The sequence below is a fragment of the Lepidochelys olivacea genome, assembly GCF_965140295.1.
Source record: "Lepidochelys olivacea isolate rLepOli2 genome assembly, chromosome: 2".
Taxonomy (NCBI): Eukaryota; Metazoa; Chordata; order Testudines; family Cheloniidae; genus Lepidochelys; species Lepidochelys olivacea.
Window position 1 is genome coordinate 117,115,036 of NC_140412.1, and position 22,196 is coordinate 117,137,231.

Here is a 22,196-nt window from a genome sequence, read left to right on the forward strand (position 1 = left end):
TTCAGAAGGGATGCTACCTGTTTAGTTATTAGCATTACATTATCCTTTAGTTTTGATTTCATCGCTATACTTCCGTGTAAAAATCTTATTTGCCTTGATTTTGGCCCTGGATCTTTGTCAGTTCATGTATGCTGCAAGTATTATCATATTGCTAAACTAAAAGTGAAAGCTATCAAAAGGTAGAACTATTATCATTTAATTAGTCTGTAATCTTTTATTAATCAAATCCATAAGAGTATGATGATTTCAGTTCTCGTGCCCTTAACTTGTCATTCCCAACCCTTATTATAAATCTCAGATATCTAAATTACTCTGTTTTCTCAGTCCATCATATGTTATGTTATAAATAACTTCAACGTTTTTCACAGAGAACAGCAGTGTTGCTACATTGCACAAGAAAGAAGGGGACTTCCATGTTTGTTAATAAAGCTTGTTTCATCTGTAATATAACAGTGGTAAATAAGCAGATGAGATGTTTTAAGTGGCAGTGATCTCTTCCATTCACTGGGATGAGCTGTGCTCAACTTAATAGTTTATTAACCTGGGAAACACATTATACCTGCAATATGGATTTTCATATTAACCCATGATTGCCCCTTAATTATCCATTTGATTCCTGTTTGTTTTGTATGTATCATGTTAAAGCTAGTGTGGTCTCCAGCTGTTGTTTACTCCCAGTAGATAAAATGTTTGAGACATATTATAGCTATATAAGAACAGTGTGATATGTTGTTACAAACCTTAAAAAGTCCCATTAGAGCTAAATAATTACAGATAGATACAAGTACAGTATCCACTAATGAAAACCTATGTAACACATGAAGAACTTTCTTTTTTCACTTTACTAACAGGAAAAACGTGGCCTCCGAGAAGTGAGAGTTCTTGAAAACCTAAACACCATGATCTATGAGACAAATGACCAAACTCTCCCTAAATGTGAGCAGGTGATGCATGACGATCTGAATGAAGCGTTGAAGAGATGTAAGCAAGAAGCTATTGTTGTTTTTGTGATGCAGTATTTTTAAAGGAATAATTTCAAATAATTTGGACTCAAAATATGATCCTTGCTAAAACTGCTATCGTCTAATAAGTCTTATACATCCAAATGTTTAATTCTCAGCTCTGTGCAACTTTAAAAAAGGCTGACAGAATGTGTATTTCTGCTCTACTTTGACCTTATCAAATTCCTGTTAAAGTTACTTTATAGCCTTTCTATTGACTTAAGTGGGAGTTTTCAGATCCTAAAGGTGCAGCCCAACTTACTATGTAAATGGAAGGCAGTGTTGCCTGGTAGCTAGAACACTGGACTGGAACTTCAGTGCTGTGAGTTTAATTCCAGGCTCTGACATCCTGTGGGATGATCATAGGAAGTCACTTCATTATCTCAATTTTAAAGATTGAAAAAATGAGCCACAAAAAAATGATCTCCTTTGTAAAACAGCACTGTGTATGTATGGTTACTTAAAAAAACAAACAAACAAACAAAAACTTAGAGCACTTTTCATCCATAGATCTCAAGGTGTGCTTTTATAAAGGAGATCATTATCTCCATTTTAAAGATTGAGAAATAGAGGTTCAGAGAGGTGAAGTGACTTTCCCATGGTAACCCCACAGGCTAATGTTAGTCCCTGGAATTGAACCCAGGACAGTCCTCCAGTATTCTATCTACCAAAGCTACAGTGTCTCCCATTTGTACAGTAAATTTGGCTGCATTTTTAAGGTCTGAGAACTCCCACTGAAGTCAATGGAAGGGCTTTAAAGTAACATTAACAGGAATTGGATAGGGCCAAAATGGAGCAAAAATGCACTTTCTGTTTGCAACTTGTTTAAGTTGCATACAGATGTGCGTGCGCGCTCGCGCTCTCTCTCTCTCTCTCTTCATCTATTTATGACAGAAGATCATTCTTGTATGTGGATACAGTGCTAGTTTGATTGTTATAACCATCCAATTATATCTTTTATGGCGTACACTTTATGAAATATGCTCTCTTCTAAGGTCTGTATTTTTCTAGCTTTGTCAGTGCCATTGTATTTTATACTTTCATCTTAGCCAGCAGCACAGCCTTTCTTAGACACAAATTGGGATTAGGTAATTAACTAACTACAAAATTCAATCTAGCTGTAAAATTAAGTAATTTATATATGTCAATAATATTTCACTTTGTTATAATCAACTTGTAATATGTATAAGCACGGTCTCTGGCATACATTGAGTAGTACACAGAAGGAGATACTACACATGTGTAGTAAAGATTGTAGAAAAATATTTAGACTTTGCATACTCCTGCTCAAAGAATGCAGTCATGTAAGTAAAGCCTGTATCCAAATATATACACGCTAGGGGGCATAGCAACCTTGAAATGGCAATTACCTGACTTTTGAGTGTTTAGCTGTACAATCTATTCCGCTATATGGCAGTACTGTTGCTTTAATGATTATAAGAATAAATGAGTGACTGATATAAATATTACAGGAAACTGAGTTTTGTGTTCTTGAATGCAAGACACCCGTTGAGGGAAAAAATGAGTCTGTTCCATTGTGCACAGCGTGTGTAGAATATGATGTTAAACAAGTCTGAAACTGGCTAAAAATACAGTTACCACTGTTGCTAACACATTTTCATAGAGCTAGAATCACAATGTAGAGGAGACAAGCTCCAATTTAAAAATGTTCTCCTTGTATAGTCTTTTACTACATCAATTATATTTGGAAAAAAATAAGTAACAAAGAAACAGCCAAAACTTATTGTTCACCCCATCAAGTTCTAGTTATTGGTTTACAAGACTTTTAGATCTTTTCTGCGGTGCTGAGTAGTGCACAGTAACTTGTCAGCAATATTATGGAGTATAGGTACAGGAGGACTTGGCTGCCTTTCCTGTTTGGTTTCTGGAAAGCACAAGGGTGCAACTTAGTGCTCTATGTCCACATAGTTAGCATTGTAGAGTGCTTCCTACAAATACTGGCAAAACTTTTCAATGTAAAGGTAAGTGATCCCAGTGGGCAAAACCCACAGTCTTTCTGTGTACAGTGATAGTCTCCCAGTAGCCTCATGGATTTTAAGCCTCTCTGTCAGGCTTCTCTTTGAGCTAGGGTAGCTGATTAATAGACTGCAATTTGTTTGTTTCAGTGCAAGCAGCCAACCAGAGGATCTTCAGACTCCAGCAGAGGGAGCAGGAAGAAAGAAAGGTAAAGACAGATGGGTGGATTTATAATGTAACCTAAATATAAGACTCTCAAACTCATCCACAGCAAATCTGCTTGCTACCTAAAAATTCTTCAGTAAAAATGATTTAGGAATACATTTTAACTGTCATTTGCTAAAAATGCAACTTCCTTTGGAATGACTTCTGCAGATGTAAGAAGGAGCTGAGTAAAGCAACCAGCAGTCTGTGTTATAGGAGCAAAAGACTAATAGAGTCACCAGCTCCTCCCTCACTCTCCAAATGTATGGAAATGTCTTAAAAATTTCCTTTTCAATATTTTCCCCCTCTTTGCTCGGAGTGTGGTATTTGTCACATATGGGAGAAATTTTAAAAAAACCAAAAAACCATGTTTTCTGTGGAACAAAAAACACTCACGAATCTACCAGAATGGAAATGTAAAGCTTTCCTGGTTAGCTGAAAACACTGAGTATGTTATTGCTTGTTGAAAAGGAAGCATTTCATGCTTGTGCCCTGTTTAATGAAAGGCCATATTATAGGAATATGTGAATCATTGGAATCCCTCAATGGGCCGCACGTTGCTTGTTTGAATTACGTCTACTCTAAACCTCAAATTTGGAAAATTGTACAACAAATTAGTTTCCTATGGTACTTCTGCATTTTCCCATTTCACCTTTCATGATTGTATTTCAAAATGGTACTTCATAATTATGTGGAGATGCAGAAAATGCCAGAGCTGCCATTCTGACCTAGTCACATGAACTAAGACATGCAGTTATGTGTATCGGCAGGTGTTCAGATTTTTCCTTGCAATATGTCATGCTTTTCATGATCAGCAGAGATGGCTAATCTACTGCAGTAGAGTACTGGCACTGTGTGAATAGTATCATGTCATGGGCCCTGTCAACATTTAGATTCATTGTACCTAACATTGAAATGTAGATAGAAAACTGGATGAACCTACTGCCTCTTGTAGTTCTGCTATTCTTTCTGAAGGGAAATTGAAAAAGGTGGCTTGCTCTGTTTCAGAATGTTCATATTACTATATCTTCCCACTCAAGTATCAAGTTTATAGGTGGAGCACTAATCACAGCTACAGTTAAGGTTGTGTGCATGTTTCTTTTCAGGTGTGGTAAAACTTTAACTTCCTGGGTTGAAACTTCCCAAGTCTGGTCACGATCAGGGAGGGTGATTTTTATTTATTTCATTTGATTTGAATGAAATGATTCAGCCACTTTAGAGAAAGAGAGAGAGGAGAATGAGACAAAATGCTTTCCCTTATTGCATGTTTTTTTGTTAGTTAGTTTGCTTGTTTTTAAAAACAAACAAACTGTTTTGGCTTTTTTCTATCACGCTAATGTCAAAATGGCTGGTGTTAGCAACTTGAAAGTAGTTGGGGAAATACTTCTCATTGAGGAGGGAAGTGCACTTTGAGTGTTCCAGTGAAAACTGATCTTGTGTTTGTGCTATTAGAGTTTGAAAACACTCTCTCCACTTGTACAATTCCACTTAGCTACTATTATGAAACTTCTAAATGAAGGAGTGCTTGTACTGTGCACACATATCTGGTTAATTTAGGTGTAGAGCGATTTTTTGTGTGTCTCCAAAGGTGTCCATTGAATGAGGTAGCACTCTATGGGCTCTCATCCTCATCCACCACTGGGTGGTCTAGTCATATAGTTCCAGGTTGTGGAATATTTTTTTTTTCTTTCTATCTTTGAGGATAGGTAGGAAACCATAAAAATATCCATTAAAAAGTTTTGAGAACATGCCTGTGTGTTGCATATGTTCTTTTTTCTTTCTAAAAAAATTTTCTGTATGAGGTGAAGCAGTGTCTGTAGATAAAGTTACCTAACGTTTCCAAGTATAAATCCCCATTTTCAGTTGCTTTTAATTTTAAACATTGGGGTGAAATTTTCCATGTTTGGTCTCTGCCTAAGTTTGTTGAAACTATTAAAAAGATTCAGAAATAGCTCAACTGTTTCGAAGAGCGAGGTTAGGGGATAATGGGTATCTTTGCCAAAGTGTGGGGTTTTTGGTTTGTTTCTGGTTTTGAGTTTTTCATGTGGTAGAGGTTTTTGGGTTTTGTTTTGTTTGGCATAGCCATTGACTTCATTATGAGAAAACATAACGCATTCAGAACAGGTATCACATGTCTCAATAGTACGCTAGAGGATCTCGATTTTGCTACTGACCTAGCTTTCAATGACAGTTCAGTCAATATGCAAGTAAAGACTGGAAGATTGTCCAGCATCGCAAAAAAAAAACAGGTTTAATACTTCCTTATGAAAAGTAAATCTGAGAAACCCAGCAACATTCAACTCAAGTATTTGATTTAGGAGGCAAAGGAATACAAGAAGTAAGTCAATTTGCATACCTTGATAGTAAAATGCAAGTCAGTGACAATGCCCACAAGGAAATAACATCACAAATTGGCATGGTGGAAGCTGTGTTCAACAGTTTAAACAAGATTTGGTCATCAAAAATCTACAACTTAAAGAACAAACTGAATCTTCAACTCTTCAAATCTTCAAAAATAACTTTTGAAGTGGTAAGAGAGTGGCCCATTACAGACAGTTGACAAGAAGGTGTGAGTAACAGCATGGGCCACTCTCTTACCGCTTCAGAAGTTATTTTTCCTCCCTTGGTATCTTGCTGTTAATTGATTTATCTTGTTAGATTGACCTCACACTTGGTAAAGCAACCCCCCATCCTTTCATGTATTTATACTTGTTCCTGTATTTTCACTCCATGCATCCGATGAAGTGGATTCTAGCCCACAAAAGCTTATGCCTAAATAAATGTTAGTCTCTAAGGTGCCACAAGGACTCCTCCTTGTTTTTACCATGTCATGTGTGTTATTGGACAGCTGGAAGAGTATGCAGAAGGGGTTGACCAAAGGAATGCCTCCAAACACCACTCATAGGGAAACTTATGGGCCTGAATGACAGAGGACATGCAAAGAGCGAGTCAAGATAGACAGAAATGGCAGAGCCCTGTTTGTCCACTAAGCAACATTTGATAGTGCTGGAAGGATTCAGAATTTTTAATAATTAAGTGTTTTTTGCAATGTAGAGCAAAAACCTGAAATTTCATAGGGGGATAGTAAGGTGCCTTTTGCTGTCCCTGTGAAAATCAGTCCAGATTCTGCCAAATTAATTAACAGCCAGGAGAAATTGCCATTTGCACAGCATAGTAGAACGTGTTCAACCTGGGTGAAATTTTATGGCCTGTATTATGCAAGAGGTCAGACTAGATGATGGTCCCTTCTGGCCTTAAAATCTATTAAAGTATCTCTCTCTTCTCTAATGGGTGGTCCACATTGAAGATAACAACCTATTACTGCTGTCAAAGAAGTTACTCCTTTAGTTTAAGTGGATAGAGGTCTGTGGTGTTGGTCTTGAGGTCCTTTGAACCCTGATGATGAATATGTGAGGGCTATTATGATTGCACACAACAGAAATTCTAAGGTTTTTCAAGTTATTTTAATAAAATAAAACTAAGGATCAGGCAAGGGTCCTGCAAACAGCCTCATTGACTATGCAACCCTGCATCAGGAACAGGCAATCTTAATTCTAGAATTTCTTGTCTTCTGAGTGCTTGGCTTTACAAACTTAATGTTTTTAAAGTATTTATTTTATATGGAAAAGAGATGTAGACACAATCTCCCTTATCTCATTCATTGCAAACTTTTAGAATATGATTTATATATTCCTCTTTATTATTATTTTTAAAATTTTTTAATTGGATTATTATGCCATACCTGTCACTGTGGTACCCGGTCATCTTAAAACCCTGTAATATCATGTATGTACAAGGAGGCATAGTGGAGTTGCATATATAACCTTAGCTCTGATCTATCTGGACTTCTGAGTTTCTAACAGTGCAACTTTCCCACGTTCTTAATGTAGCTTTGCTTATGGAATATCTTTTTTTCATGTGCCAATATAATTGCATTGGTGTGGCTTAATTCACTTCAGCTTCAGAATTTAACAAAGGTAATAACATGGCTTTCTATTTTTAAATGTCATCTCTTTCCTGCCACTGTCTCTTAGAAACTGCAAATGGTGCTAATCCAACTGTTTTGGGACATTTAAAAGACAGTTGAGGATGATTTTATTTTAAAAAAATTGGACTTGAAAATTCTTTTTTCTTCAATCTGTGTGTAAACTAAATACATCTATATTTTATTCTTCCCATGAGTGCCATTAATTTTTCTGCAGTGTGATGTCACAGAATGTATATAAAAGTGTGTCTTTTAATGTTTTCTTTTTAAACGGCTTTTTTCAATTTTTTTATATTTTTGCCGAGTACCACATTGCCATGAAATGCTGTGGACGTGTTTGAACAGCAGGAAATTTTTGGCTTGTCTAATACTTAAGACACAGATTCTTACTTATAGCTAACCAAGGAGTTAAAATATGACTTTGCCTAATGATTCCTGGCTACATATCCTGGTAGAATTGTACAATACTATGAATTATGTAAGACTTCTGTTCTGATCAGGTGTAGTTGTATGTGTATATGTGAACTTGCACTTCAGTTCTTCCACAGATAGGGAGTGTGATACAGCATGGCCAGAAGGCAGCAGGAGAGTGATATAGGAGAGATACGTAAGTCCCAGGTTGAGGAGAAGCCTTATTCCCTGTATAGGGAAGAAAGGTTTTTATAGATTAATTAAAAGCACCTGAAGCCAATTAGAGCACCTGAAGCTAGTCACCGGATAAAACCCCCCTGCTTCAGAGAGCAGTTTGAAGGAGTTGAAGTGGAGGAGAGTTTGGAGAAGTGCCGTGGCTGGCTAGAAGACAAAGACCCTAGGTAAAGAGACACCCGACTTGTGCAGAGAGAGAGGGCAGGAAGCCCCACAAGCTGAAGAGCAGGAGAGGGAAGTAGCCCAAAGGAAGGAAGCACTAGTTCAAGTGGTTTACCACTATCCCTAGGGCCCCTGGGCTGGGACCTGAAGTAGAGGGCAGGCCCGGGTCCCTCCCTCCTCCACTACCCTTCTCTGGGTTACTAGTGGGACAGTAGATACCCTAGTTCAGGGGCAGGAAACTGTGCCCTGAACCCCCCCTCCCCCTCCAAGAAGAGGAAGCACGGGACCCATCATAATCGTACCAGCAATTTGCCACAGGAGGCATTGGCATGTCATGTAGTATTGTATCCTTGTGTCTAAGATGTCAACACACAACAATTTAGGTCAGGATGCAACTTATTACATATATGATGATGCGTTATACTGTGGCCAAATAATATCTGTAAAGAAAATCATGGGGCTTCTTGTGTGTGGATTCTTTGATCGTTGGATTGCGATTAGTAGGTAGTGCCGTCTTATATTTACTTAGGTCTCACTTATTTGCTTTTTTGGAAAACTAGAATGTGCATTAAAAATTGGCAAGTGCTCTATTTTAACTTGCATTTTGGGAACTAAGGATTTAAATTATAGAACTTTCAAAATTTTTTCTATACAGTGAAAGACTTTCTGTATAGGCAGTCTCATGTTGTTGAATTAGGATTGCACAAATGACAATACAGAAGTGAAGAGTTAAAATTAGATTATACTTTGAAAAGCTACTCTGTAAAAACACATTACAGTGAGTTTATTCTTTGTGTCTCTTATCCCATGTCAAACGTTGTCAGTTTACAAGTTAAAATGTCTTTTCTGACTGGAAGCCCTATAAACTTATGGTGAGATTTGAAAATCAAGTTGTTTATTTCTGATTTATTCATCATTATCTGCAATCCAGAATCTGCAATTAAAGTTTTAAAACTTTTCTCTAAAAATACCCCCACTCTCCGTGGGGGGTGGGTTTATTCTGCTGGTTGTGTCTGGGCAAGAATATAATCACGCTCGCGTTCCAATAGCTGCATTGGTTCCGCAATGCTAACAGAAATAAAAAGTAGTAAAAGCTTATAGAAAAGTAAATAGTTATAAGGAACAAATCTGAGGAGAAAAGGTGCTGTTTTCATAGTCACTTTTATTACTATAACTGCACTTTAAAATGTATGCATCATTTATAACTTTGCAGTAGTAAAGGCTTTGAATTTAGGAAGTCAGAAGGAGTTTTCTAGATGTGCTGACATTTTTTTGAAAATTACAGAAAGTCTAATCCTTCTAGCTCCTAGTACATGAATATGAATTTATTCAAAGTGCTTGATGCATTTTTAGTTTTAGTTTTGTTATTTATAATAGATGCTTCACAGCTGGAGTACCGATATTGTAAAGAAACTTCAAGTTAACAATATCTTAAGTTTTTATATGCTTAGGAATATGCCACTAATTATCTAATATCTAGTATTCTAATTATCTGTGGAAGTTCTCTGCATTATTATAGAAGGGGGTGACTTCCAAAATGCAAACCTCCCATGCTACACATAATTCCTTGACCTGGTGAATATAGATATTGCAGAAACTACATGACACAGTTACATTACATACCTCAGTTGGGGAAATAATGAAAAACTAATATATACATAAGTGTCAACAGAATATGATGTGTTTTGCTTTCTCATTTATTTCCCCTCCCCTCCAGTACCCATAGTGATTAACTACTAAATCTAATAACTTTACTGCTTAGTAAATCAGTCTGCTGTATATTAAGATCTTCAGGTACTTTACCTATATAAAGCCAGTATTTTTATAGTATATGTTCATATTAACATTTTAGAACACTAGTAGACTTTCATTTTTAATTTATTTCCCTTTCAGAATATATAGGCAGTGGAAGCACAGCTTCCCACAAAGGTTGTAGTATTTACATGTTAAGCCTGCTCTGTTTTATTATGCTGTGTCCAGAGGTAGCTGAATTTCCATCCAGATCTCCCAGTCTTCAAATATTTATTATCCCTTAAGACAGGAAGAATAAGCTTTGGAAAACATTGGTTCTCATTTGGGCAGTCTGTATTTACACATGTGCAGAATTCCATAAAGATCTTTTGGTTTGGTTGTCACTTGAATTTAAATATCGACAGAAAAATATCAAACGCTTGGGTTAAATATTTTTTTTGCTTCTGTGGCTCATTAGATAGATTTATAATCTGTTCTAAATTTAACTTTGGCTTTGTAGGGGAGTCAAAAAATAAAATTTGAAAATTCTGGAAATAAAGTATTCAGGATATTTCTTGCTGGCATTGCTGAAATTACAAATTAACATTGTAAGGCTCCCACTCCAGTACCCCAGTTGTCCTAAGCCAGAGGTTCCAAAACTGTGGAGTGCGCCCTCCCGGGGGGCACAGAGGAACATTTGGGGAGCGCATGGTGGTGCCCAGGCCAGCCCCCATTGGGTCAGGGAGGGAGCGCCACACTTCCAGACCGGCTCCACCCCCAGCCTTGCTCCTCCCTCAACCCTCTTCAGACCCCAGTCCTGCTCTGCCTCCAAGCCTGGGCCAGCCCCCAAGGGGCTGGGGAGGGAGCGCAATGCTCCGACTCCAGTCCAGCTCTGCCCTCGTTCTCTCTCTGCCCCCAGCCTAGCTCTACCTCTAAACCCAGCTCCTCCCCCATCCCCCGTTCTACCCCCAGCTCCACCCTCAGCCCAAGCTCCACTGCTGAGGAAGTCTTGGCTGTGCAGTAGTGGAGGGGGGCGCAGACAGATTCTGTTACTTGTAGGGGGGTAGGAGGAGTGCAACTGGAAAAGTTTGAGCACCACCGCCCTATGGCATCCACAAACTTCAAAGAGTTGATTTCCATAGATATAACCCAGATTAGTTGAAAGAGTGCTGTGAAGCACTCCAGCACATGAAGAATCTAAGATTGCTATCTTTACAGCGGCTCTAGCTCCTGCTGACCCGAAATGCCTGGCCACTAGACTGCTAGGCTAATGTTACTGCTTTAAAAAAAAAAAAAAATGCAGAGACTTTTCAGTCAACATTAGCATTGGAACTGTGATGCACATGAGCTTTCCTTCCATAAAATCCAGTTTATACCACCATGGTAACAGTACAGGCTGATTAGCAGGAGTACTCAGCACATAAATGTGTCCTTAACTGAGTGGGCATCTTGTATTCTGTTTCAGGGCTAGTTCCACAGATCCTCAGTGTAGCCTGTCTGTAGATGTAGGGGTTAGAATCAAAACTGATTGGACAGTTGATGAGGGACTAGCCCCTGCTTTCCAAAGACCCCCTCAATTTTGTTCTGCCTCCTGTAGGTACTGGCAGGGAAGTGGAATCCAGCACCAACTATAAGAGAGCGAGAGAGCTTTTGTTAATTAGTAATTTGGATAATCTTTGGTGTAGTTTGGATGTATTGGTCAGCTGCTGGACATCAAGAAATCTTCCACAAGATATTTCTACTCTACGAAGTATTTCTGCATCTGGGCAAGATAAAGATTCTGGTCCTCACCAGTCTTTCGTGTTCTTTATTCCATACTGCCTTCATCTCAGACAATCATTTCTCTCCCTCAGCTCTGTAAAGAGTTTTCTTGGCTGCAATCTCAGCCTTTTATCCTTCAATTCAGGAATTAATGTATTTTCTCATGTGTTACAGTGCCAGGATTCCTAAAATGCCTGCTTCATGTGTTGTCTTCCGTCTGGGAGCTAATGCTATCTTGGGACTTAAATGTGCTTGCCAAACTAATAGAACCCACCCCTTGACATGTGGCTTGATTGCTCTCTGTACCATATCTTACTAGAGACTGTTCTTAATGATAATCACATTGGTCCAAAGAGCTTATGAGATGCAGACGTTAATGGTTGACCTACCACATACCATGTTCTCTCTCACCTAAAGTTCCCTTTTTTAAGTGACTCTTGATTTCCACTTAAATCAGTCTGTTAACATGCTTGTGGTGAACCTCTGCTTTCACCTGTTTCTCAGCTACATGTGGGAAGGCTAGGTTGCGTTGTCTAAATATCAAGAAGACTCTGAATTCTTATCTGAGTAAGTCACCCAGAGTCTGTATAGCACATGGAGACTACGCCAGGGGCCAGTGAACTTCCACTCCAAGACTGTCAAATTGGATCAGACTCTGTATCCACACTTGAGTAAGCAGGGATGCTAATGCCAAATGGTCTGAGGATATATTCCTCCATGTCTAAGGTGGTCTGTACTGCATGTCTCAGCGTCTCCAACATATAGGGTACATGCAAAGCTGCTACCTGGAATTCCATCCATATTTTACAGCATTACTCACTGGAGTTAGCATTTAGATTTGTAGACTCAACTTGGGAGAGTTAGACCTATAATCTCTTTGAAGCAGTCCTCGGACCCCCCCTTCTCCCCCTCCCCCCCATTGTGGTCTAGGAAGCTGCTAGTCACTCACCTACTTGCACTCATTTTCAAAGAAGGAAAAAATAGTTACTTACCAGACTAACTGCTTCTTTAAGAAAATTGACTGCCTGGGTCCACAATTCCCATCCTCCTTCCCCACTATTTCAGAGTTTTACAATAGATTCTTTAGTGAATGGAAGAAACTGAGTGGCATTTGGTGCTATGCTGGTATATTCTCAAATGGGGAAGCATAAAGACATAAACACATGGATACCCAACTCCAAATTGCATGTTTGGGTGTACATATTCCTACACCATGGAACTGTGCAGGTAGGAACTACAGTCATGCTGGTAAGTAACCATCTTGTATCCTCTGTAGTATATTCTTGTTTTAATTGTAGTTTTCTTTATTTTAAACAAACTAGGCTAGTTTTCCTTTGTTGGCCATTTATTTCTGGTCACAAACGGTGGGGTATTTCTTCAACACATGGATCTACGTACAAGTAACAATATTCATTGACAAAGGACACCATCTATTCAAGGGACTCCATCATAGGACCTAATCTCATCAGCCACACCATCAGGGGCTTGTTCGCCTGCACATGTACCAATGTGATATATGCCATCATGTGCTAGCAATGCCCCTCTCCCATGTGCATTGGCCAAACCAGACAGTCTCTACGCAAAAGAATAAATGGACACAAATCTGACATCAGGAATCATAACATTCAAAAACCAGTAGGAAAACACTTCAATCTCCCTGGTCACTCAATAACAGACCTAAAAGTGGCAATTCTTCAACAAAAAAACTTTAAAAACAGACTCCAACGTGAACCTGCAGAACTGGAATTAATTTGCAAACTGGACACCATCAGATTAGGCCTGAATAAAGACTGGGAGTCATTACAGAACATAAACCTAATTTCCCCAATACTAATTTCCCCCTACTGTTACTCACACCTTCTTGTCAACTGTCTGAAATGGGCCACTCTCATTACCACTTCAAAAGTTATTTTTCCTCCCTTGGTATCCTGCTGTTAATTGATTTGTCTCATTAGGCTGACCTCACACTTGGTAAGGCAGCTCACATCTTTTCATGTAGTTATACCTGCCCCTATATTTTTCCACTCCATGCATCTGATGAAGTGAGTTCTAACCCACGAAAGCATATGCCCAAATAAATTGGTTAACCTCTAATGTGCCACAAGGACTCCTCATTGTTTTGACAAAGGATAGTTCATTTGAGCTGTCTTTATCCTTTCTACAGTGAGATCTTTTCTTAACTAGTTTTCCAGCTGACATGACTGAAGAACAGGGAAGTGGTGATGTATTCAGGTTGCACAGTGAGCTAGTAAACGTTTCCTGAATGTCAGACTTCCTGGTATTTCTGAGAATCTATAACAATTGCAGAATGAAACATTAAAACTTCTAACATTTTTGTTCATCACAGTTCTTGTTTTAACTCATAAGAGAACTCGAGTAAGTGCTCATATAAACAAACTGAGGTGATTTACAAAAAGAAAAAGAGTACTTGTGGCACCTTAGAGACTAACAAATTTATTTGAGCATAAGCTTTTGTGAGCTACAGATCACTTCATCGGATGCATACAACTGCTCAAATAAATTGGTTAGTCTCTAAGGTGCCACAAGTACTCTTTTTCTTTTTGCGAATACAGACTAACATGGCTGTTACTCTGAAACCTGAGGTGATTTAAACCTCTGGACATAAAGTTTGGCTGCCTGATGTCATACCTGTGTCAATAAACTCTAGTATACAAACACTCTAACTTTTTTTTTTTTTTTTTTTTTTTTAGCTTACATTAGCAATAGGAGAGGCTGTATTTGTCCGCGAGATTATTGCATATCTTGAGTGATCAGTCACTTTTTAATGATATGCACTGTAAAATCTTTGTGCTGTGTCACTTTTACTTAGCATGATGTGAAAATCAACTAGTGCTTCACAACAGGGAGTCTTAATTGCCAGCACTAAGAGGCTAGTACTTTGTCTAGCTTATAAATTAATACATATGATTAAGGTTATGCCCTAGGCTTGCAAGTGGTTTGACTTTGAGGTGTGAGAAATATAAAGTGAAGGTGTGGAGTATGGAAGGTTCCCAAGGAAGAGAATGTCTCAGTTGGAAATAACATTCCTTTAAGATGAAAATAACTTCGTACTTTTCCACAATCTTGCAAAATTGTCAAGAAAATTTGCCAGGCCAGGCACAAAACTGACTTGTGCTGGGCTGTTAACACAAAAATAAAAATTTTTGATGGCCACAAAAATATAACTTGGCTTAAATCTTAAAATATGGTAATGATGAATTGTATAATGGTTTGTTGTACCTAGAATTCATGATATCACCTAATAACAGTGACTTGTGAAAATTCACCTATTTATTCTAAGAGCCACTCAAGTATATCTTAAGACGAAAAGGAGTACTTGTGGCACCTTAGAGACTAACAAATTTATTTGAGCATAAGCTTTCATGAGCTACAGCTCACTTCATTGGATGCAAATAAATTTGTTAGTCTCTAAGGTACCACAAGTCCTCATTTTCTTTTTACGGATACAGACTAATGCGGCTGCTACTCTGAAACCTGTCAAGTATGCCTTGTAGATCAGATAATTGGAGGTGGTTTGGGTGTGGGGCAGTGCATTTTTGAAGAAAATTCATGTGTATATCTCTAGTATAGTGTATGATTGATAATGTCTGTGTTGAAAAGCTTTTAAATCTCTCTGGTCACTTAAGGATGTTGTTGGAAAGTGTGAACTGGATTTTCACATTTTAATAAACTACTTTACTTGCTGTTTCCCTCCTTTGGGGATTAGGTGTTTTTAATGGTAATGTACTTAAGTATTTTGTTAAAGATGATATAGGGAATAATATAACCCTTATCTGCAAGTTAATATTTTTTGCATGTAGTACAGTACTAAAGGGAGCTCGTGTCTAATCCCTCTAGGTTGTTAGTATAGAATGTATCATTGTGTTTCTGAATTTTACTGAGGGAGCCTCCTAGTGTTTGTTATCTGTGCAGTGACTAAATTGTGTTTGTTAGTTACCAAGACTGGAAAATTTCCATAAAACCATTAAGGGGAGAATAAACTCCCAGCATCTCTGTGCGATATGCGAGATAAAAGTCATCTTGTTGTATGATCATATTTTTTTTGCTTTAGTTGATATATGATCAGAGTAGTTTCAAGTTTCTGTACGTGACTTATAGTATACCTTAAGGTTGTACAGTTCTTTGGATTTTTCACCATAGGTGAATATCAATTTACCAAACAAAATTAAGTCAAGTACTAGAGAACCTTCTGCTTATTGCTCATGCTGTCATTCTTAAAGACCTGTTGCATAGACAAGAAGCTTCCTGTAAAGGCTTAGTAATGTATATAGTCCTGTTGTGTTCTTATGTTGAGATTAATGTTGAATTTCCTGGCCAGAAGTGAGAGTATTAATGACAGAGCTAGCAGTTGGGTAAATTAGAATATCATTTTGTAAGTGCATTGATGGGGATATTTTGGGTGTCAGTGAATAAAATGACAGGTTTCAGAGTAGCAGCCATATTAGTCTGTATTTGCAAAAAGAAAAGGAGGACTTGTGGCACCTTAGAGACTAACCAATTTATTTGAACATAAGCTTTCGTGAGCTACAGCTCACTTCATTGGATTCTTCCACTGAATGCATCCGATGAAGTGAGCTGTAGCTCACGAAAGCTTATGCTCAAATAAATTTGTTAGTCTCTAAGGTGCCACAAGTCCTCCTTTTCTTTTAGTGAATAAAATGTTAGAATTAAGGCTGAGGGAGTCTTGGTAATGCAGACATTTGCGGGGGAGGGAACTCCCTGAGACAGTAAGAGAGAATATGGGCTATATACTTTTTTTAAATTGTAGCATGTGTCAAATGTACAGGACTGACAGCCCTGGAGACCCAAATCCTCCATTCACAGGAGGTAGCAATGCAAGCTTCTGCATACATCCCCACCTTGTGTGCCTGGGCCTTCAAATAGAGCGTAAAGAGGATAGTTCACTCTTCGTGTCCAGGCCTTCCATTTTTACCTGCTGAGACTGCCAAAGGTATGCCAAGGCAATGTTCTTTGTGATATGGGTACCTGTCCTCTTGAGACCATAAGCTCATTTTATACAGGTCACTCAACAGCCATCAAATAGCAGTGATTTAGGGGTTTTACTGAGTTAGTCTTTGAACCTGTGTTCTAGAAGTGAAAGGCTCAGTATCCCAAACCACTGAGTCTTTTTTTGGGTTGAAATTTCCACATCACTATATGGGTGGAGAGAATGAACACACTACTGTGTAGTGTCTGTCATCCGATCATTCCTGCTTGTTTGCTCTGGCATAGGCTAGTTTTAATGTCATCTTTTGCTTTCTGATTTTAAAAATGTATACTATTCATATCTTCATATTCATATTTTCAAGTCTCCATTTATATTGCAGATCAGTTTACAACCCTTCAGACTCATTTTTATTTTGTGCATAAAATCATTACTTTATGAAACTTAGGACAATTCTGTTAAGATACGTTTACTTTTTCATTAGTATACTGCCTGTATTTATTTAAAGGGTAAAAATTATAGTAGTAGTTTTTCAGCATTAAATTGTTTAATCCTATTTGATCATATTTTTGAGGAACCCAAAGAGCCTGGCTGTTAATATCACTTTGTCAATGTCTTTCTTTTGGGCCAAGACAAACTAGAAAGACTGTTTTGGAGAAGAAGGAAAAAGGGTGGGGAAGGAAGCAATCTTTTGACCAGTGATCTTTAGTATCCTAAATCATTTGGGGAGCCTTAGATATAATAGCCATCTAAGGCTCCCCAAGTGTCCAGTGGTTTTATCAGCTCAATTACTTTATACGTGAGTGGAAATGGTACTCCAGAACATGGTAATACTTGCTGTTTTCCTGCAAACCATGTTGTCAGGGGTGCAGTCCAGTCCAATCTGAACTGTGGTTACTTACAGGTAGGCACTCTATAATCATTCAGATACATTATTAATAAACTGCATAAACAATTCATTAACACTTCAAAAATTGAAAAGGTATAGAAATACCAGCTCTCTGATGGGACTATAGGTACGTATTTTTTTAACAGCTGCTCTGTTTTGTAAAGAAGATATGCAGAACTTTTCAATGAGTGATAGTGCAACGGCACTTTGAGTGCTATGTGGTAAAATTAGCATGTTGACACCATGATTTATTTTTGCATGAAAAAGCTAAATACATAATGTGGAGGAATAAAAACAAGCTAGACATCATGTAGTGTAAATCCATCTTAATTTGCTAAAATATTGGATGAATATATGAGTTTGCACAATTGTACTACTCCTTTGCTGAACTACTCTATATAGAAAATGGATAGAAAATGCTGATGTACCGTCACCCATGAAAGATCAACAGAACCGATGTAAAAACAGCTGTACAGAGTTATTGCGATTTCTCTGTTCTTGGAATAAAACACTAGAAGGTCAGACTATTACTTACAAATATTGGGTAAAAGCTCGTCTTTTAATGTCTGTTCACCTTTCTTTAGAACTGTCTTTCTTTCAAGACAAGGGGGTGAACAGAATCCTATTTACCAGAAACAATGAGTAATGTGGAAGCTTGAGGAAAAATTACCAATGATAAATATGTATAAAAACCATTAGGCACAGTGAAAACTTCTTGGCTGAATGAGAAACACAATCTACCAATTCCCAAAAGTCAAAATATGAAAATAAGAACTACAAAGATGGTCTGTCTTTTTTCCTTTGGCCTTAGAGGCTTCTTCATCAAGACTTGTTTCTGGTGGTAATATTGAACCTTACCATTATAGTGTTTTGGAAATTTGTTTTGTTACGAGTTTAAAAATATCCATTGAGATATTTAAACATGTTCTTGTTTCAATTAACAAAACACTAATTTTTATACTGAGGTTGATGTGTAAGGTATAACCAACAGAAAAATAGAACTAACACAATGAAAGGTGGACTGAAATATACTACATGTACAGTAGTACACACTATTTTGTTACCCATCTTTGTCTGTTTCACTAAATTTTGAGGCTCTCTATATTTATAGTTGTGATGGGATTTCAGCCATTACAAGAGGCAACCATTTTGCACTTGTCCTTGTGATGTTTGAAGAATCACCTCTCTTTAGGCTCCCGTGCAGGAAGTCAGGAATCGTCAGTGCAAATACACACACTAAATGAACACATCTGACTCCCTAAAATTGTACTTTATTTCTCTCTCACAGATGTGAAATATAGTGGGCACAATATTTTCCAATATCAGCCTTTTGTAACACAGACTAGATGTATTTTGAAAGCATTGTTAAACCATAGAATCACCTGTTTGTCTTTGCTGTGCCAGGCATAGCTCCCTGGCTGGTCAGAAAGAACTGGGCTAAGATATTTTTTAAAAAATGAGCTAGAGTTTATTTAAACAATTCCCCTTCTAATCTCTAAGCCATCCTGAAATAGCCAGAAATTCTTGCTTAAATGATGAATTTCCCTGTCTGAGGGTCTAGCCAATTTCTTTCAAAATGAACAAGGTAACACTGTGTCCATTTCCACTCTAGGTATCTGTAGTGTACATAACCAAGATGGAGACTACAAACAATAAATAGCATATTCCTGTGATCAAAAGTGCTTTTTTAAAACAAAATGTGGGCACGTGGGATAGGCCATACTAAGATCAGGAGTAGTGTTAGGAATAGTACTTCCAGTATCAGATAACAGAAATTACGTGGATTGTAGCCGAATGGAAGTGTTATCTTTAGAGTTTGATTACTTTATTTATTTATTTATTTATTTATTTATTTTTTTGTGGCTAGTCTAGAATAGAGGCAAGTTGCCATTAATTATGTGATGAGGCTGCATGGTTACAACTTTTCTTTTGATTTGTGCAGTGTGACTAGATGAATATAACTTTTACTTTCTGATGCTGGAATGAAAGCTGGTCTCTTTAATATGTTTTGCTTTTGTAAGGTCATCAAATCTGCATTAACCCACTGTCTTCATCTAGAAACAGTTTCTATAACTTCCCTTTCTCCTCTCAGCTTCAGACTGACACGCTAATGGCTGGTGAAAAGCAGCGTCTAGCCCATTGGGAAGTGTTCATGAAAGACCAACACAACAAACGAGCAGAAGTGGATGAAGAGCACAGAAAAGCTATGGAGCGCCTTAAAGAACAATATGCTGAGATGGAGAAGGACCTGGCTAAATATTCTTCTTTTTAAGACCTTTTTCATTGTTGTTGGGGTTTTTTGTGCCAGTACTCTTTTTTGCTTGAGACTTATCAGAACAACACTGAGGTTCTTTCAGAAAGCCTAATCAAAATAGGGGGGGGAAAAAACCCCACATCCTGTTGTAACTATAACAAAAGTTTGATTTAGGAAGAGGAGTTTTGCATACCTCCAACTTTAAGTGCCTCTACAAGCTTGTTTTGTTCAAGGTGATTGGTGTTATTGCTATCTTAGTTTGTGGGACAGGCAGCAGGTCTAGAAATGGAGTTCTGCCTTTATACCATGGCTACATCAATTTAGGGAGTTGCAAACTAGAATTTCTTGGCTTGTGAAGACAGCCTTGTCTGCGGGGAAGAAAGCTTAATTTAGTTTTTATTATCTCTGTATAAGGCCACAGCCCTGCCACAGAGAGCAGGTATTATAAATGCAAGCCATGCTTGGCTGAAATCAGGATGTACACACACTCATTAACGGTTATTTTGAGAAAACCAGCATGTCTTGCAAAACAGTGGATTCTGAAAGGCTAGAATGTGTTACTCAGATAGTTACAGCTGCATTGTTATGAAGTCGAGTTGAGATATTAATTGCCCTCTAAAATAGGCACCACAAGAGTGGCTGTGAGGGCACAGGAAACAATGTTTTTTCTCTCTGTGTAACTGGCTCATGGCTTTCTTGTAGCTGTACACTCCTAAGAATCTCTTCCACCCCACCCCTGCCCAAACCACCTAAAAGTAACTTTTAAAAGTATATCCGTCCTTCCATTAGCATTTTATCAGGTACAGTATTTACGTTAAGTATTTGTCCTGCCATTGGTGCACTCAGTAGGATGAGCAATGCCCACCTTATTGGGACTTATTACCTAAATCTGTTGTGATAAACTTAATACAGTTGAGGAAAGATCTTTGTTTTTGTCAGAATGGCAAGCAGGTAAGTGGCATTAAAAGTGAAGCATCTGCAGTATTAATTTTGTGTTCTGATTAACAGGAGTATTTGCAAGCTCCTGTCATCACCATGATCATTTCTTTTGGTTTAAAATCTTCATGTAATAGCAATATAACTGAATAACTTAGCTTAATTATCCTTTTATAAACCAAGTGAACTTAAATGCAATAACAGAATGAAACTTGATGCAAGCTAATCTGAGGGACAGGAAGAGCTTTCAAATATTATTTTAAGTACTATGTAATATAAAATAAAAACAGGTAAAAATAAACAGAACTTTCTCATTATCTGTGTTGGAATTGCACTATGCAGACAATGGTTGCCTGTGGAAATTTATGGCTTGGTGTCAAGGCTCCATTCTTGGCAGCATGTTGATAATGTGATTAAAGTTAGCAAAGGAGATGGAATAAGTATTTGAGATTTCTTTCAATAACACTGAATTCCTGCCAAACTGCTCTATCCGCTACTGTAGGCCTGACAGCTTCATCAATCATCATCAGGTACCTGGACTGAAAAGAGCACTTGCTGACACTGAAGCATGGTGGAATGTTGTTAATTCTGTTGTTGGAAAAAACATAGATGGCTCCAAAGTATTCCACGTATAAAAAGTGAGGAGAACCTACTAACGAAAACCTCTATTGAATGGAAGGTGATTTCTGGAATATCTCTAAGCTTAAGTACCCATTCATGAATGGATGCTGTAACTAAGAGCCCGATTTACGTGCTTCATCAGAAAAATAGAAGATACTGTTGCCTGTCTTTAGGGTCCAGAGTCTCAATAGCATTTGTTCATTGTAAGGATTAAACTGAAAACACTCTGTCTTCCACAAAATGTTTTAATAATGAATGTCCTCAAAACCAAATAACTTTTTAACAAATGTACTTTAAGTCTCATTTGGTACTGAGTGAGTTTGATTTGTATCTTATTCCTATAAAATAATACGTAATATCAGATCCACTCTGTTTTGAACAAAAATAAACCTACTGTGTCTCTGATACGTCCCACTTGAGGGCTGATAAAAATGATGTAGATGTTGCAAGACTGGTGTATGCTGAACATCTGCACGAGAGTAAGAATTTTAAGCCTAGGGGACTGCACTTCATTGGCCAAGAAAGCCTAAAATAGATTAAATGAATGATAATACCTAAGGTTAACTATTTTCAAAAGCCAGTGGTACTTTGTGTTTTGAAAATTCCCCCTCAATATTCATTTTGTGAATTTATGCATTTAGGAAATATTTTGAAGAAAAGTGCTTATAGTTGATCTTTAACATATGACAAACATCAATCTGTTCGTTGGCCCACTTCACTGGGAGACTACAAGAAAAATATTTCACTATTAAGTTATTCAATAGTCTTATTTTTTTAAAATATATATTGTGCTGTAGCTCTTGAAATAAATTAACAGTACATACAACTTGACTTTACAGTGGTTTAGCAAGGTGGATGAAAAAATACTTTGTTCTAAAACTTAAAGGAAAACTGTAGTGCTTAGTTATAGCTTAGATAGCTAATTAAATGCATCATGTATGTATGTATGTATGATTTTATTTACCTGTCACTCTTTCAGTATTTGTTTAGTGAATGAGGCTGTGGTTTATCACGAGGCTAATGATATTTCTCAGCAGGGGCTCTATTGGAAAATGATAGTATAG

At 37.6% G+C, this 22,196-nt stretch overlaps 1 protein-coding gene across 1 annotated transcript in view; it reads left to right on the forward strand.

Moving 5' to 3' along the window:
- The window catches only part of BLOC1S5 (biogenesis of lysosomal organelles complex 1 subunit 5), a 33,350-nt gene extending 12,398 nt beyond the window's left edge, over window positions 1-20,952 (forward strand). The window contains exons 3-5 of the mRNA XM_084618146.1: window positions 852-981; window positions 3,128-3,186; window positions 19,414-20,952. Coding sequence (XP_084474272.1) covers window positions 852-981; window positions 3,128-3,186; window positions 19,414-19,593 — 369 coding nt within the window. The 3' untranslated portion in view covers window positions 19,594-20,952. The remainder of the gene's footprint in view (window positions 1-851; window positions 982-3,127; window positions 3,187-19,413) is intronic.
- The last annotated feature ends 1,244 nt before the right edge of the window (window positions 20,953-22,196 follow it).